Source organism: Triticum urartu, chromosome 3A (assembly GCF_056163025.1).
Source record: "Triticum urartu cultivar PI428250 chromosome 3A, HENAU_Tu73, whole genome shotgun sequence".
Taxonomy (NCBI): Eukaryota; Viridiplantae; Streptophyta; class Magnoliopsida; order Poales; family Poaceae; genus Triticum; species Triticum urartu.
The window spans coordinates 618,127,660-618,144,380 of record NC_141875.1 but is presented as its reverse complement, the minus strand read 5'-3'; the positions used below and the strand labels follow the sequence as shown (position 1 = coordinate 618,144,380).

Genomic DNA, 16,721 nt, shown 5'->3' with positions numbered 1-16,721 from the left:
TAGCGGCGGGGAACAAAATCGATCGCCACGGAGTTATCCTGCTTCCCGCGTTCCTCTCCGACCCGAACCCGACAGCCAGGTCGGTGCAGTGCAGTCGAGGGTGCTCAACCAGCATCTCTCTCGATCGGCAGAGAGTCCCGTGGCGGCGACGATGATCGCCGTGAGCCGGCAGCGCCACAGCACCGCCGCGTGATCCCAAGAGATTCACAGGCGCTGGTCCTTCCACCTGAAGATCCGATCCGGCCAATCTGTTCGTCGTCGTAAGAGTCCACGTAACCCACGGATCCTCGTCTCGTTTCGTTTGAATTCCTAGCCTTATCCATTAGGCGGTTAGGGCAGAATCGCATTCCGCGAGATCCTTTCTTCTTAAACGAAGCCAGATACGTTTAATTCCACACATGTCGTGTATCCCATTCCCGGCAATAATGCCCGTGTTTACGTTTTGCAGATTCGGCGCGGAGGATCGAAGAACGCGCGGCGCGTTTGATTAGATTAGGTTAGACTCGGGAAAACAGATCCATGGCCATGGCTAAACGGGAGAAAACCTTGGCCGTACGCCCCGTACCTGCACCGGTACCCGTACCCGAGGCTCCCCCGACGCCGTCGGCGACGCCGGTGTCGGCAACGGCGCCGACGTCCGCGAGGTCGGTCAGGTGGGGCGACCTCGAGGACGCGGCCGGCGGGCTGGAGCGGCCGCTGCTGCGGCAGCGCGGCTCCAACACCACGTCGCAGATGGCCGTCGTCGGCACCAACGTCTGCCCTATCGAGAGCCTCGACTACGAGTGCGTGTCCCTAAACCCTATCTACCGCGATCCTCTGAACTTCGTCCTAAATTCTGTACTAATCTGCGATAGATCTCAGGATCGTGGAGAACGACGTGTACAAGCAGGACTGGAGGTCGAGGGGGAGGATCCAGATCTTCCAGTACCAGGTCCTCAAATGGCTCATGGCGCTCCTCGTGGGATCCTTCGTTGGCCTCGTCGGATTCTTCAACAACATCGCCGTCGAGAACATCGCCGGCTACAAGCTGCTCCTGACCAGCAACCTCATGCGGCAAAACAGGTATACCTAGTCAGACATGTACACCACCAATGCCATCTCCCAAAGACCCAAACAATGCACGGCGCATCATCTCTATCTCTGTGGCTTCAGGAACCTGGAAGCGTTCCTGCTATACATGGCCTGCAATGCGGTTCTCGCGGGATCCGCGGCTGCGATTTGCGCCTACTTAGCCCCCGCGGCAGCCGGCTCCGGCATACCGGAGGTGAAGGCCTATCTGAACGGTGTCGACGCCCACTCCATCCTAGCGCCCAGCACCCTCTTCGTGAAGGTCAGACCACTTTCTTTCTAACTCACTGCCAATGGATGTTTCGGTGCACATTGGACAGGATTAAGTTGTGACTTTGGGACCTGCAGATTATTGGCTCCATATTGGGGGTGTCTGCCGGTTTTATGCTGGGCAAAGAAGGGCCTATGGTGCACACTGGTGCCTGCGTTGCCGCCATGCTCGCCCAAGGGGGGTCGCGCAAGTATGGCCTCACGTGGAACTGGATCAGGTACTTCAAGAACGACCTCGACCGTAGGGATCTTATCACCTGCGGTGCTGCGGCCGGCGTCACTGCAGCATTCCGCGCCCCCGTAGGCGGCGTCCTCTTTGCGCTCGAGGAAGCAACGACTTGGTAAATTTTTACTACTACTAAAACTGTGCATGTTCTATTTCCAATCCTGATTTTGTCGGAAATGCTACAGTGCGCATAGAACTGCTACTAGTGTTTATTCCTTGGGAAAGTGCAGTTTCACCCAAGGTTGGTTTCACATAAATTCATCATCTGTCACATGGAATCACCCCTTTGGTAGTCTTTGGTCCTGATAATATGATCACATTGAACTGTGGAATGAAATTTGTAGCGAGATCTTTTCAATTTTCAAACCGGGCTAATCCCCTCCCATTACTTCCATATAACAGAAACCCTTTGTCCTTCTGATCTCTCAGGTGGCGGAGTGCGCTTCTGTGGAGGACATTCTCCACAACGGCAATGTCGGCGATAGTGCTGCGGTCGTTGATAGAGTACTGCCGCAGCGGCAACTGCGGCCTGTTTGGCAAAGGGGGTCTGATCATGTTCGACGTCAGCTCGCGGGTGACGACTTACACTGCCACTGACATCGCCGCGGTCATACTGCTCGGCATCCTCGGCGGGCTGCTCGGAGCTCTCTTCAACCACTTTGTCGACCAGATCCTCCGCAGATACGGCGTCATCAACGAGTAATCTTCATCCGAATTAACCTCCTTATGAAACGAAAGCATTTCTCGGAGAGCTTCAGGAAGTTGGATCACTGAATGGTTTGAATTTGCAGGAAGGGTGCGCCGTACAAGATCCTCATGACGGTGTTCATCTCACTTGTCACCTCGTGCTGCTCCTTCGGCCTGTCGTCGCTGTCTCCCTGCGTCCCGTGCCCGCCCGAGCTCGCCCCCGGCAAGTGCCCGACCATCGGCCGGAACGGCAACTACAAGAAGTTCTGGTGTCCGGCGGGGCACTACAACGCGCTGGCCTCTCTCTTCTTCAACACCAACGACGATGCCATCCGCAACCTCTTCAGCGGCGGCACGGATAGCGAGTTCGGAGTGTACACTCTGCTCACGTTCTTCATCGGCGTGTACACCCTTGGCCTAATCACCTACGGCGTGGCCGTGCCGTCGGGCCTCTTCATCCCCGTCATCCTCTCGGGTGCCTCCTTCGGCCGCCTCGTGGGCAAGGTCTTCGGCTCGGGCCTCGACACGGGCCTCTTTGCGATCGTCGGCGCGGCCTCCTTCCTCGGCGGCACCATGCGGATGACGGTGTCGGTGTGCGTGATCCTGCTGGAGCTCACCAACGACCTCCTGCTGCTGCCGCTCATCATGCTGGTCCTGCTCGTCTCCAAGACGGTGGCGGACTGCTTCAACAAGGGCGTCTACGAGCAGATCGTGCGCATGAAGGGGCTCCCCTTCCTGGAGGTGCACGCCGACGCGTGCATGCGAAGCCTGGTGGCCAGCGACGTGCTGTCCGGGCCGGTGATCACCTTCTCCAGCGTGGAGCGCGTCGGCTCCGTGGTGAACACGCTGCGGCGCACGGGCCACAACGGGTTCCCAGTGATCGAGGAGGAGCCGTTCGCGCCGGCGCCGGAGCTGTGCGGCCTGGTGCTGCGCTCCCACCTGATCGTGCTGCTCAACGGCAGGACCTTCACGAGGGCCCCCGTCAAGACCGGCGCCGCCGAGGTGTTCCGCAAGCTCAAGCCCTTCGACTTCGCCAAGGTGGGGTCGTCGGGGAAGGCGATGGAGGTGGACGAGCTGAGGCTCACCGAGGAGGAGATGGACATGTACGTGGACCTCCACCCGATCACCAACCGGTCGCCCTACACCGTCCTGGAGAACATGTCGCTGGCCAAGGCCGCCGTGCTCTTCCGCGACCTCGGCCTCCGGCACATGTGCGTCGTGCCCAGGACCCCCGGGGTAAGAACTCACTGCCCAGCTCCGCCATTACTTGCCGCCATTTCTACCATCCTCTGACCACGCGTGCGTGTGCATTGCAGAGACCGCCGGTGCTGGGGATCCTGACGCGCCACGACTTCATGCCGGAGTACATCCGCGGGCTGTTCGAGAACGTCCTTCGCGAGTAGAGGAAGATCGCGGTCATTTTCTTTGCATATATTTTACGCACGTTTTCTTTTTTCTTTTGCACATATTAAAGTATTTTTAGTTCTACTACTGTCTACTGCAAAGCTGCGTTTAGTTTTGTTAGTGAGTCCCTTAGCTATTTTAGGCTCACTTGCTAGCACCCCGCGAAGAAGTGGTGTGATCGACCCTGAATTAGTGGATTTTGTTGAAGTTGTAAGCAAATCATCGATAATTAGTGCTCACTATTTTATTGGCATGCCTGATATCGATTGATAGCCATTGTCAACTCCGTGATGACATGCGTATCGTTGACCGAGAGCCATCGTTGTCGCCATGATTTTTCACTACGATCTATAGGCGCCACCACCATGCGTCGGTGGGAGGAACTGTCGAGTACAGTTTTGGTGTCTAAATTCCAACTTTGATAATGAATTGCTTGCTTCCCACACACGCGCGCACACACACAAAAAAAATTGCGTGAACAAAGTCAAAGTTCAGACAAAAGAGATTGTTGACAAATTAACCAAGAAGGCTGTTGAGGAATTCCTGAGAAGACTATATAAGGCCATAAAGGCTGGCTATAGTGGTGATATCATAACTGGTATCATGCATTCGAGAATATCAAACATATTGATAAGAGAGGGTTAGATTAACATACGTAGATACCGTATCATATTAAATGATATACTACTTTCTGTCATGTATGATAATAAATATGATCATCTATGATACTACTCTATGATACTATGCACTACTCCTATGAAGGTAGTATCATACACTAGTATCATATGCATGATACTAGTATATGATACTCCCCACTTAAGTAGCCTAAGGGTCAGGATACGCCATGATGTGCGTGAATGTAATGCCCCGAGACCGTTGCGCCAGGTGTCTTCCAGTTATTCGCTGTTTTTGCCATGTCATTCGCTTGTGTGTTACATCTTGCCATGTCATCATGTGCATAACATCATTATGTTTTCAAAACTTGCATCCGTCCGGGTTCTCCAAGTTCTTTCCGTTGTCCGTTCTAAGCCCAGACACACTTGCACGCGCGTGCGGCACGTCCGAAATAGTATTTTATAAATGGCTGAAAAATGTTTTCGGAATGGGTTGAAAGTTGGCATGCGGTATTGTTATGTTGTCAATACGCCGCCCACCAAGTTTCATCGCATTCGGAGCTCGTTTGTTGCCCCAACGGATAACTATAGCGGCACCGCTGCCGGTCTAACGTCGAACGTTTTCGGTCTCCGAAAACTGCTGTCGGATCTCTCTCTCTCTCTCTTCTCTCCTCTCAGCCCGAGGCCTTCGTTCCATAGCCCACTAGCCCCAGCTAGGCCCGCTTGTCTTTGTCGACCTCTCTCAGACCCCCTCGCGTGCGCGTCCGAAACTTTCCCGATCCCGAATCGGGCTGTCGTTACCGATGGGTCCGGATCATCCCTAAACATCTATAAAGTATCATCAGTTTCTCGTTGGAGTCTCCTAACCTAATTATCTCGGACCGTCCGATTACGATTGGAGGGGCTAGGATGCCCCTACCCAAATCAACTAGCTATATATAAGGAGGAAACCCTAGTTTTTAGGCCACTCACTACAAGAAATTTGTTAATCCATGACAGATTTCTATTGACTTTTTAAAACTGTCATGGATGGCGTGGTATAGCCCACCAAGCCCGCCCAAGCCCGCTAAAGCCCATCTAATCTTTACCCATATAAAATGCTAACCCTAACCCTCGTCCTCGGCCCCTCTTCTCTCCCTCGTCCGCAGGCCCCTCCTAACTCCCAATCGCCGCCACCTACTACCTCGCCTCCCTCCTCCCACAACTCTCCGTCAGCGAGCAGTAGAGGAGCCCGCCCCCGCTGCCGGCCGCCTACACGCCGGTGTGCCCTTCCTCACCCCAGCGGCGGCGCTCGGATCTCGCCCCGCCCTGCCGCGGCAGAAGACCAAGCCGGCGAATTCGCTCCTCCGCCCGATTCACCTCCACCCAGGCCGCCTCTCGCCTTCACCCGCCCTCGACGCGCAGGGATTCCCGCATTCGTTCAGGTACCGATGGATCTGCTCTCCCGCATCCTCTTCTTCCTCTCGCCCCCGGATTTCCCGTTCAGATTCGATTCTCCCTCCTCAGATGGACGCGGAGGACGCACTGGGCTTTTGGGAGGACGGCGCCATCCGCTTTATCTTCGGCGAGGATGTGGACGCCAGAGTAGATACGACGGCGGCACCGGTGCGAGTGCCTTCGACAGGTCGCTCATGGAGCTCCGCGTCTTCTAGGAGGTCTTCTCCAGGGTGTCGGGCAGAAGGAGGGCGATGTCTGGTGAGGCTTTGCTTCTCTCCATACCCTCTGTCCCACAATGTTTTTCGTTCTACATCCATGCACTCGTTCCAAACAAGATAGGTAATGCATTTCTGTGATGAAGATCTGTGATATTTTCTCTTTTTCTCTTTGAGATACTATGGACATATACTGTACAACAACAAAACATAAATCTGTTGCACTAGGTTTTTTGTTGCTTACATAAATCAAAGCATGCATGCTGCAACGTCGACTTGTTTGTTTCATATGATTATATATTGCAGTTGTCCTCCTTTACTGCTCAATAGTTGGTAGGTATGTTGTAAATAGTTGTTCTGGGTTGTGCACCTTGCTAAATTTTAATTTGTGTGCACTGTATTTGTATCCAACTGTGTAAATTTGTAATATACTATGTTAATTGTGGTCTTGTCTCTAGTAGCACAACCTTAAGACATAATCCCTCTGTCCCCAAATACATGGTGTATAAATTCAGTCAAGAAGTCATTTCTTTCTAAGTTTGACCAAATATGTAGGAGAAAATATCAACAACTACAGTGTTCAATAAATATATTATGAAAGTATATCTAGTGGTGGATATATTGATGTTGGTTTGACATTATTTATGTTCATATTTCTGTACATAATCTGCCATCTATTTTGGGGACAGAGTATTGCTACTTTCTTTCTTAAGCATGAAGTTTGCTCACACGATTTATTGCAACTGTCCCGCTTAAATATGAACTGCAAGTTCTTTCATTATGTGCCTGTTGCAATAATCTGTTGTATATGATGCTCCTGTTCTTTATCTGTTAAGTATGTGCCTGACCTTTACTGCTCCTAGTTGGTAGGCTGTTGTAAATAGTTGTTTTGTGTTGTCCGCCTTGCTTAATTATATTTCTTCCATGTATTGGTGTTCGTCTGTGTGTAAGCACGGAGTATATATGTTCTGTTAAAATAGCTCTTCGAGACACGATTTTTGCTACTGTATTAATAGAGCGACATGTTTTTTAGCGTTTTGTTCTCAAGTCAATTCATTAATCTCAATCAAATGACTAAGAGTAAGATTGTTTGCTTTGTAGTTGTACACTGCTAATTCAGAAGTCCGATGTATGTTGTCTGATTTTTTGAATAGTAATTGCCTACAGCATTTATCCTGCCAGCTTTTAGAATTGAGAAATTCATACCATTTTATATCTAAATGAAGAAAAACTCGTATATGTAGATTCTGTAGGTACATGCTTGTTCTTATCTGCAGTTTTATTGCATGTATTGAGAAAAAGTGCCATGGCTGCCACCTCCCATGTCCTCCGTCCGCCTCATCATCCCCGGTGAGCTCGCCAAGAACACCATTCTTGAATGTCTATGAAGTTTGGACAGTGCACTGAATATTCATACACTTTACTCAAACATCTATTTGCCCTTATGTTCTGCTATGGCACTCGCTCAATTTGCATTTGTGAATTATGATGTTTGCTGGAAGTAAACTTGACTAAAAATACACATAATTCATGCTTGTTCTTCCAACCAAAAACTCAGTCCATGCTTTTGGTCTTTTACTTACATTAAATGATTATTGAGATGTCCCTTTGTCACTGAAGAAGATAATTTGGAATCCAGCTCTTGAAAAATGTTTGGTTGAGTTACTTCATGAGCACAACACTTCTTACTGCTGGCTATTTTCTTTTCTTTTCTCACCGTGCGAGCACTAGCAGTGTAGATTTTGTGAGATCTGCTAGTTAGTTAAGCAACTACTAGAATTTTGGATAAGACGTGATTCAGTTTTTACATTTGTTGCAATTCTCTTCTATCTATTTATATCTAACATATCTAATGGTCTTGTAAATATGCTAGGTATGATTGCATAGTGGGCTACTTGGTGCTTCCAATAACAATCAGCATGGCATGATACATAGTTTCCATCAGGAGGGCCGACGCCAAGATGAATAATAACTTCAATAGTTTAAATGTTCTCTTTGTGTGAGCTGGATTGTACTATTTCCTAACTTTGTTGAGTGATATTTTGTCAACCTATATTGTAAAATTATCATTTCCTGATAATTTTGTAAACTTCTATATTGTAAATACCTGTGGATGATTGCATGTTGATTCATATATGTATGTATGAAACTTTGGAAATACTTTGTCTTGGGCCATAGTTTGCATTATAATTTGTGGAACGCATTGTGCTTAAAAATGTAGTTGTTGAAAATTGGGCCGAATGAAATAGGCTAATGGGAAGAACTAAATTTAAATTGCCCCAAAATCCGTGACGATTTCTGTGACAGAAAATAGTGTCCATGTAGGCAGCCACGTCATTGCAGTTGGTTAATTGAAAATCCTACGTGGCGTCAATCCATGACGGACTGTTCCGTCACAATGATTTGGGCCTGGGGCAAATCCATGACGGTGAAAATCCGTCATGGTCAGCATGATGCCAAATTATCACGCGATATACATGACGGACATCGACAGTTTTCTCCTAGTCCATGACGGACTGTCACCGTCACGTATTAACAAATTTCTTGTAGTGACTTGTCCCATCCATCCTCCTGCCCGCCGCCACCTACCTGCCTTTCTCTCCACCTCGGGATCCTCCCGATCCAAATCCACCCGAAAGCCTCCACCTTGATTTCAGAACCGCCCAATCAGAGCCCTCCCATGGCTCCCCTCGACTCCTCCCTCCTCCTGGCCGAGGAGCCAGCCCGCAGCCGCATCGAGCTCCTCCCCGAGCACCGCGCCCGCGTCTAGTAGATGAGCGCCGCCCCTCTCCTTCACGTGGTCTCTCCCTCCCTCCGGTTCTTTCTCTTTCTCCCTCTGAATTCTTCTCTCTCTCGATCTTCTCCAGGGAACCCCGACGCCGGCAAGCAGCAGCTCCCGCATCCCCGACTCCCTGCAGCCTCCCGTCCGCGTCGTTTCTTGCCGGACCTTGCCGGTGAGACCTCTCCGCCGCGCGCCCTGATTGATGCCCTCTCTGACCTCCCCTGCTCTCCCTCTCTCCTTGTTTGAACAGGAAGGAGCAGCACCACCTAGCCACCCTTGCCTCGTCTCTACCCGGTGGATCCGGACGCCCAAGAGCCCGCGCCAATTCCCTGCCGCTGCCATCTACTTCCCCTGCAACGAGAAGAGCAGCCGCCGCCTCGTGCCTGAGGGGCGCGCTCGTCCTTGAGCCCTGTGCGCCAGCCTCGACCTCCTCCTCGCCGGAGCCCAGCACAAGCCGCCGCTGTGGGTCGTCCTCAACGCCTTTTGAAGGAAATATGCCCTAGAGGCAATAATAAAGTTATTATCTATTTCCTTATTTCATGATAAATGTTTATTATTCATGCTAGAATTGTATTAACCGGAAACATAATACATGTGTGAATACATAGACAAACATAGTGTCACTAGTATGCCTCTACTTGACTAGCTCGTTGATCAAAGATGGTTATGTTTCCTAACCATAGACATGAGTTGTCATTTGATAAACGAGATCACATCATTAGAAGAATGATGTGATTGACTTGACCCATTCCGTTAGCATAGCACTTGATCATTTTAGTTTACTGCTATTGCTTTCTTCATGACTTATACATGTTCCTATGACTATGAGATTATGCAACTCCCGATTACCGGAGGAACACTTTGTGTGCTACCAAACGTCACAACGTAACTGGGTGATTATAAAGGTTCTCTACAGGTGTCTCCGATGGTACTTGTTGAGTTGGCATAGATCAAGATTAGGATTTGTCACTCCGATTGTCGGAGAGGTATCTCTGGGCCCTCTCGGTAATGCACATCACTATAAGCCTTGCAAGCAATGTGACTAATGAGTTAGTTGCGGGATGTTGCATTACGGAACGAGTAAAGAGACTTGCTGGTAACGAGATTGAACTAGGTATTGAGATACCGGCGATCGAATCTTGGGCAAGTAACATACCGATGACAAAGGGAACAACTTATGTTGTTGTGCGGTTTGACCGATAAAGATCTTCGTAGAATATGTAGGAACCAATATGAGCATCCAGGTTCCTCTATTGGTTATTGATCGGAGACATGTCTCGGTCATGTCTACATAGTTCTCAAACCCGTAGGGTCTGCACGCTTAAAGTTCTGTGACAATCGGTATTATGAGTTTTTGTGTTTTGATGTACCGAAGGTAGTTTGGAGTCCCGGATATGATCACGGACATGACGAGGAGTCTCGAAATGGTCGAGACGTAAAGATCGATATATTGGATGACTATGTTCAGACACCGGAAGTGTTTCGGGAGGTTTCGTACATTTACCGGAGTACCGGGGGTTACCGGAACCCCCGGGGAGTATATTGGGCCTAATGGGCCTTAGTGGGAGAAGAGGAGGGGCGGCCAAGGGAAGCCGCGCGCCCCCTTCCCCTCTAGTCCGAATTGGACAAGGAGGGGGAGGCGCCCCCCTTTCCTTCTCTTCCCCTCTCCCTTCCTTATCCTCTCATACTCCCGGTGGGAGTAGGACTCCCCCCTTGGCGCGCCCTCCTCCTTGGCCGGCCGCCTCCCCTAGCTCCTTTACATACGGGGGCAGGGGGCACCCCATAGACACAACAATTGATCTGTTGATCTCTTAGCCGTGTGCGATGCCCCCTCCACCATAATCCACCTCGGTTATATCGTAGCGGTGCTTAGGCGAAGCCCTGGGTCGGTAGCTTCATCAACATCGTCACCACACCATCGTGCTGACAAAAATCTTCCCCGAGATCTAATGGATTGTGAGTTCGTGGGATGTCACCGAGCTGAACGTGTGCTGAACGCGGAGGTGTCGTACGTTCGGGGCTGAGGGTCGATCGATCGTGGAGACGCACGACTACATCAACCGCGTTGTTATAACACTTCCGCTTAAAGGTCTACAATGGTACATGGAAGACACTCCCCCCTCTCGTTGCTATGCATCACCATGATCTTGCGTGTGCGTAGGATTTTTTTTGAAATTACTACATAACCCATCAGTGGCATCAGAGCCAGGTTTATGCATAGATGTTATATGCACGAGTAGAACACAAGTGAGTTGTGGGCGATACAAGTCATACTGCTTACCAGCATGTCATACTTTGGTTCGGCGGTATTGTTGGATGAAGCGGCCCGGACCGACATTACACGGACGCTTACGCGAGACTGGTTCTACCGACGTACTTTGCACATAGGTGGCTGGCGGGTGTCAGTTTCTCCAACTTTAGTTCAACCGAGTGTGGCTACGCCCGGTCCTTGAGAAGGTTAAAACATCACTAACTTGACAAACTATCGTTGCGGTTTTGATGCGTAGGTAAGAACGGTTCTTGCTCAGCCCGTAGCAGCCACGTAAAACTTGCAACAACAAAGTAGAGGGCGTCTAACTTGTTTTTGCAGGGCATGTTGTGATGTGATATGGTCAAGGCATGATGCTATACTTTATTGTATGAGATGATCATGTTTTGTAACGGAGTTATCGGCAACTGGCAGGAGCCATATGGTTGTCGCTTTATTGTATGCAATGCAATCGCCTTGTAAAAGCTTTACTTTATCACTAAGCGGTAGCGATAGTCGTGGAAGCAATAGTTGGCGAGACGATAACGATGTTATGATGGAGATCAAGGTGTCACGCCGGTGACGATGGTGATCATGACGGTGCTTTGGAGATGGAGATCAAAGGCACAGGATGATGATGGCCATATCATATCACCTATATTGATTGCATGTGATGTTTATCCTTTATGCATCTTATTCTGCTTTGTTTGACGGTAGCATTATAAGATGATCTCTCACTAAATTTCAAGGTAAAAGTGTTCTCCCTGAGTATGCACCGTTGCCAAAGTTCGTCGTGCCGAGACACCACGTGATGATCGGGTGTGATAAGCTCAACGTTCATCTACAATGGGTGTAAGACAGTTTTACACACGCAAAATACTCTGGTTAAACTTGACGAGCCTAGCATATGCAGATATGGCCTTGGAACACTGAGACTGAAAGGTCGAGCGTGAATCATATAGTAGATATGATCAACATAGTGATGTTCACCATTGAAAACTACTCCATTTCACGTGATGATCGGTTATGGTTTAGTTGATATGGATCACGTGATCACTTAGATGATTAGAGGGATGTCTATCTAAGTGGGAGTTCTTAAGTAATATGATTAATTGAACTTTAATTTATCATGAACTTAGTACCTGATAGTATTTTGCTTGTCTATGTTATTGTAGATAGATGGCCCGTGTTGTTGTTCCGTTGAATTTTAATGCGTTCCTTGAGAAAGTGAAGTTGAAATATCATGGTAGCAATTACACGGACTGGGTCCATAACTTGAGGATTATGCTCATTGTTGCACAGAAGAATTACGTCCTGGAAGGACCGCTAGGTGCCAAACCCGCTGCAGGTGCAACGCCAGATGTTATGAACGTCTGGCAGAGCAAAGCTGATGACTACTCAATAGTTCAGTGTGCCATGCTTTACGGCTTAGAACCGGGACTTCAACGACGTTTTGAACGTCATGGAGCATATGAGATGTTCCAGGAGTTGAAGTTAATATTTCAAGCAAATGCCCGGATTGAGAGATATGAAGTCTCCAATAAGTTCTACGGCTGCAAGATGGAGGAGAATAGTTCTGTCAGTGAACATATACTCAGAATGTCTGGGTACCATAATCACTTGACTCAGCTGGGAGTTAATCTTCCGGTTGATAGTGCCATTGACAGAGTTCTTCAATCACTGCCACCAAGCTACAAGAGCTTCGTGATGAACTATAATATGCAAGGGATGGATAAGACGATTTCTGAGCTCTTCGCAATGCTAAAGGCGGCGAAGGTAGAAATCAAGAAGGAGCATCAAGTGTTGATGGTCAACAAGACCACCTGTTTCAAGAAAAAGGGTAAAGAGAAGAAGAAAGGGAACTTCAAGAAGAATGGCAAACAAGTTGTTGCTTAAGAGAAGAAACCCAAGTCTGGACCTAAGCCTGAGACTGAGTGCTTCTACTGCAAGGGGACTGGTCACTGGAAACGGAACTGCCCCAAGTATTTGGCGGATAAGAAGGATGGCAAGGTGAACAAAGGTATATGTGATATACATGTTATTGATGTGTACCATACTAGAGCTCGCAGTAGCACCTAAGTATTTGATACTGGTTCTGTTGCTAATATTTGCAACTTGAAACAGGGACTACGGATTAAGCGAAGACTGGGTAAGGACGAGGTGATGATGCGCGTGGGAAATGGTTTCAAAGTCGATGTGATCACCGTCGGCATGCTACCTCTACATCTACCTTCGGGATTAGTTTTAGACCTAAATAATTGTTATTTAGTGCCAGCGTTAAGCATGAACATTATATCTGCATCTTGTTTAATGCGAGACGGTTATTCATTTAAATCTAAGAATAATGGTTGTTCTATTTATATGAGTAATATTTTTTATGGTCATGCACCCTTGAAGAGTGGTCTATTTGTATTGAATCTCGATAGTAGTGATACACATATTCATAATGTTGAAGCCAAAAGATGTATAGTTGATAATGATAGTGCAACTTATTTGTGCCACTGCCGTTTGGGTCATATTGGTGTAAAGCGCATGAAGAAACTCCATACTGATGGACTTCTGAAATCACTTGATTATGAATCACTTGGTACTTGCGGACCATGCCTCATGGGCAAGATGACTAAAACGCCGTTCTTCAGAACAATGGAGCGAGCAATGGATTTGTTGGAAATCATACATACTGATGTATGTGGTCCAATGAATATTGAGGCTCACGGCGGGTATCGTTATTTTCTCACCTTCACAGATGATTTGAGCAGATATGGGTATATCTACTTAATGAAACATAAGTTTGAAACATTTGAAAAGTTCAAAGAATTTCAGAGTGAAGTGGAAACTCATCGTAACAAGAAAATAAAGTTTCTATGATCTAATCGTGGAGGAGAATATTTGAGTTACGAGTTTGGTCTACATTTAAAACAATGTGGAATAGTTTCGCAACTCACGCCACCCGAAACACCACAGCGTAATGGTGTGTTCGAACGTCGTAATCGTACTTTACTAGATATGGTGCGATCTATGATGTCTCTTACTGATTTACCGCTATCGTTTTGGGGTTATGCTCTAGAGACGGCTGCATTCACATTAAATAGGGCATCATCGAAATCCGTTGAGACGATGCCTTATGAACTGTGGTTTGGCAAGAAACCAAAGTTGTCATTTCTTAAAGTTTGAGGCTGCGATGCTTATATGAAAAAGCTTCAACCTGATAAGCTTGAACCCAAATTGGAGAAATGTGTCTTCATAGGATACCCAAAGGAGACTGTTGGGTACACCTTCTATCACAGATCCGAAGGCAAGACATTTGTTGCTAAGAATGGATCCTTTCTAGAGAAGGAGTTTCTCTCGAAAGAAGTGAGTGAGAGGAAAGTAGAACTTGATGAGGTAACTGTACCCGCTCCCTTATTGGAGAGTAGTTCATCACAGAAACAGGTTCCTGTGACACCTACACCAATTAGTGAGGAAGCTAATGATGATGATCATGAAACTTTAGATCAAGTTACTACTGAACCTCGTAGGTCAACCAGAGTAAGATCCGCCCCAGAGTGGTACGGTAATCCTGTTCTGGAGGTCATGTTACTTGACCATGACGAGCCTACGAACTATGATGAAGCGATGATGAGCCCAGATTCCGCAAAATGGCTTGAAGCCGTGAAATCTGAGATGGGATCCATGTATGAGAACAAAGTATGGACTTTGGTTGACTTACCCGATGATCGGCAAGCCATCGAGAATAAATGGATCTTCAAGAAGAAGACTGACGCTGACGGTAACGTTACTGTCTACAAAGCTCGACTTGTCGTGAAAGGTTTTCGACAATTTCAAGGAGTTGACTACGATGAGACCTTCTCACCCGTAGCGATGCTTAAGTCCATCCGAATCATGTTAGCAACTGCCGCATTTTATGATTATGAAATTTGGCAAATGGATGTAAAGACTGCATTCCTGAATGGATTTCTGGAAGAAGAGTTGTATATGATGCAACCTGAAGGTTTTATCGATCCAAAGGGTACTAACAAAGTGTGCAAGCTCCAGCGATCCATTTATGGACTGGTGCAAGCCTCTCAGAGTTGGAATAAACGTTTTGATAGTGTGATCAAAGCATATGGTTTTATACAGACTTTTGGAGAAGCATGTACTTACAAGAAAGTGAGTGGGAGCTCTATAGCATTTCTAATATTATATATAGATGACATATTGTTGATTGGAAATGATATAGAATTTCTGGATAGCATAAAAGGATACTTGAATAAGAGTTTTTCAATGAAAGACCTCGGTGAAGCTGCTTATATATTGGGCATCAAGATCTATAGAGATAGATCAAGATGCTTAATTGGACTTTCACAAAGCACATACCTTGATAAAGTTTTGAAGAAGTTCAAAATGGATCAAGCTAAGAAAGGGTTCTTGCCTGTGTTACAAGGTGTGAAGTTGAGTAAGACTCAATGCCTGACCACTGCAGAAGATAGAGAGAAAATGAAAAGTGTTCCCTATGCTTCAGCCATAGGCTCTATCATGTATGCAATGCTGTGTACCAGACCTGATGTGTGCCTTGCTATAAGTCTAGCAGGGAGGTACCAAAGTAATCCAGGAGTGGATCACTGTACAACGGTCAAGAACATCCTGAAGTACCTAAAGAGGACTAAGGATATGTTTCTCGTTTATGGAGGTGACAAAGAGCTCATCGTAAATAGTTACGTCGATGCAAGCTTTGACACTGATCCGGATGATTTTAAGTCGCAAATCGGATACGTGTTTATATTAAACGGTGGAGCTGTCAGTTGGTGCAGTTCTAAACAAAGCGTCGTGGTGGGATCTACGTGTGAAGCGGAATACATAGTTGCTTCGGAAGCAGCAAATGAAGGAGTCTGGATGAAGGAGTTCATATCCGATCTAGGTGTCATACCTAGTGCATCGGGTCCAATGAAAATCTTTTGTGACAATACTGGTGCAATTGCCTTGGCAAAGGAATCCAGATTTCACAAGAGAACCAAGCACATCAAGAGACACTTCAATTCCATCCGGGATCAAGTCCAGGTGGGAGACATAGAGATTTGCAAGATACATACGGATCTGAATATTGCAGACCCGTTGGCTATGCCTCTTTCACGAGCAAAACATGGTCAACACCAAGGCTCCATGGGTGTTAGCATCATTACTGTGTAATCTAGATTATTGACTATAGTGCAAGTGGGAGACTGAAGGAAATATGCCCTAGAGGCAATAATAAAGTTATTATTTATTTCCTTATTTCATGATAAATGTTTATTATTCATGCTAGAATTGTATTATCCGGAAACATAATACATGTGTGAATACATAGACAAACATCGCATCACTAGTATGCCTCTACTTGACTAGCTCGTTGATCAAAGATGGTTATGTTTCCTAACCATAGACATGAGTTGTCATTTGATAAACGGGATCACATCATTAGAAGAATGATGTGATTGACTTGACCCATTCTGTTAGCTTAGCACTTGATCGTTTTAGTTTACTGTTATTGCTTTATTCATGACTTATACATGTTCCTATGACTATGAGATTATGCAACTCCCGATTATCGGAGGAACACTTTGTGTGCTACCAAACGTCACAACGTAACTGGGTGATTATAAAGGTGCTCTACAGGTGTCTCCGATGGTACTTGTTGAGTTGGCATAGATCAAGATTAGGATTTGTCACTCCGATTGTCGGAGAGGTATTCTGGGCCCTCTCGGTAATGCACATCACTATAAGCCTTGCAAGCAATGTGACCAATGAGTTAGTT

General features: G+C 47.2%; 1 protein-coding gene and 1 long non-coding RNA gene across 2 annotated transcripts; both read left to right on the top strand.

Moving 5' to 3' along the window:
- Positions 1-451: 451 nt before the first annotated feature.
- Positions 452-3,869, top strand: LOC125545469 (chloride channel protein CLC-c-like). The gene is made up of 7 exons (XM_048709416.2): positions 452-782; positions 862-1,062; positions 1,153-1,330; positions 1,417-1,679; positions 1,994-2,263; positions 2,356-3,487; positions 3,568-3,869. The coding sequence occupies exons 1-7, from the start codon at positions 520-522 to the stop codon at positions 3,652-3,654; spliced, it is 2,394 nt and encodes a 797-aa protein (XP_048565373.2). The 5' UTR covers positions 452-519; the 3' UTR covers positions 3,655-3,869.
- A 1,524-nt stretch (positions 3,870-5,393) lies between these two features.
- On the top strand, positions 5,394-8,081 carry LOC125545470 (uncharacterized). Its single transcript, XR_007300044.2, has 4 exons — positions 5,394-5,693; positions 5,776-5,964; positions 7,166-7,271; positions 7,795-8,081. It is a non-coding gene; the product is annotated as an uncharacterized LOC125545470 (long non-coding RNA).
- Positions 8,082-16,721: the final 8,640 nt, after the last annotated feature.

What these genes read in the sequence shown, in the direction of transcription:
- LOC125545469 (XM_048709416.2), top strand. Translation starts at nt 520, where the DNA reads ATGGCCATGGCTAAACGGGAGAAAACCTTGGCCGTACGCCCCGTACCT. An exon ending in AACCTCATGCGGCAAAACAG is followed by an intron (nt 1,063 to 1,152) that starts GTATACCTAGTC and finishes CTGTGGCTTCAG; the next exon opens with GAACCTGGAAGCGTTCCTGC. An exon ending in CCAGCACCCTCTTCGTGAAG is followed by an intron (nt 1,331 to 1,416) that starts GTCAGACCACTT and finishes TGGGACCTGCAG; the next exon opens with ATTATTGGCTCCATATTGGG.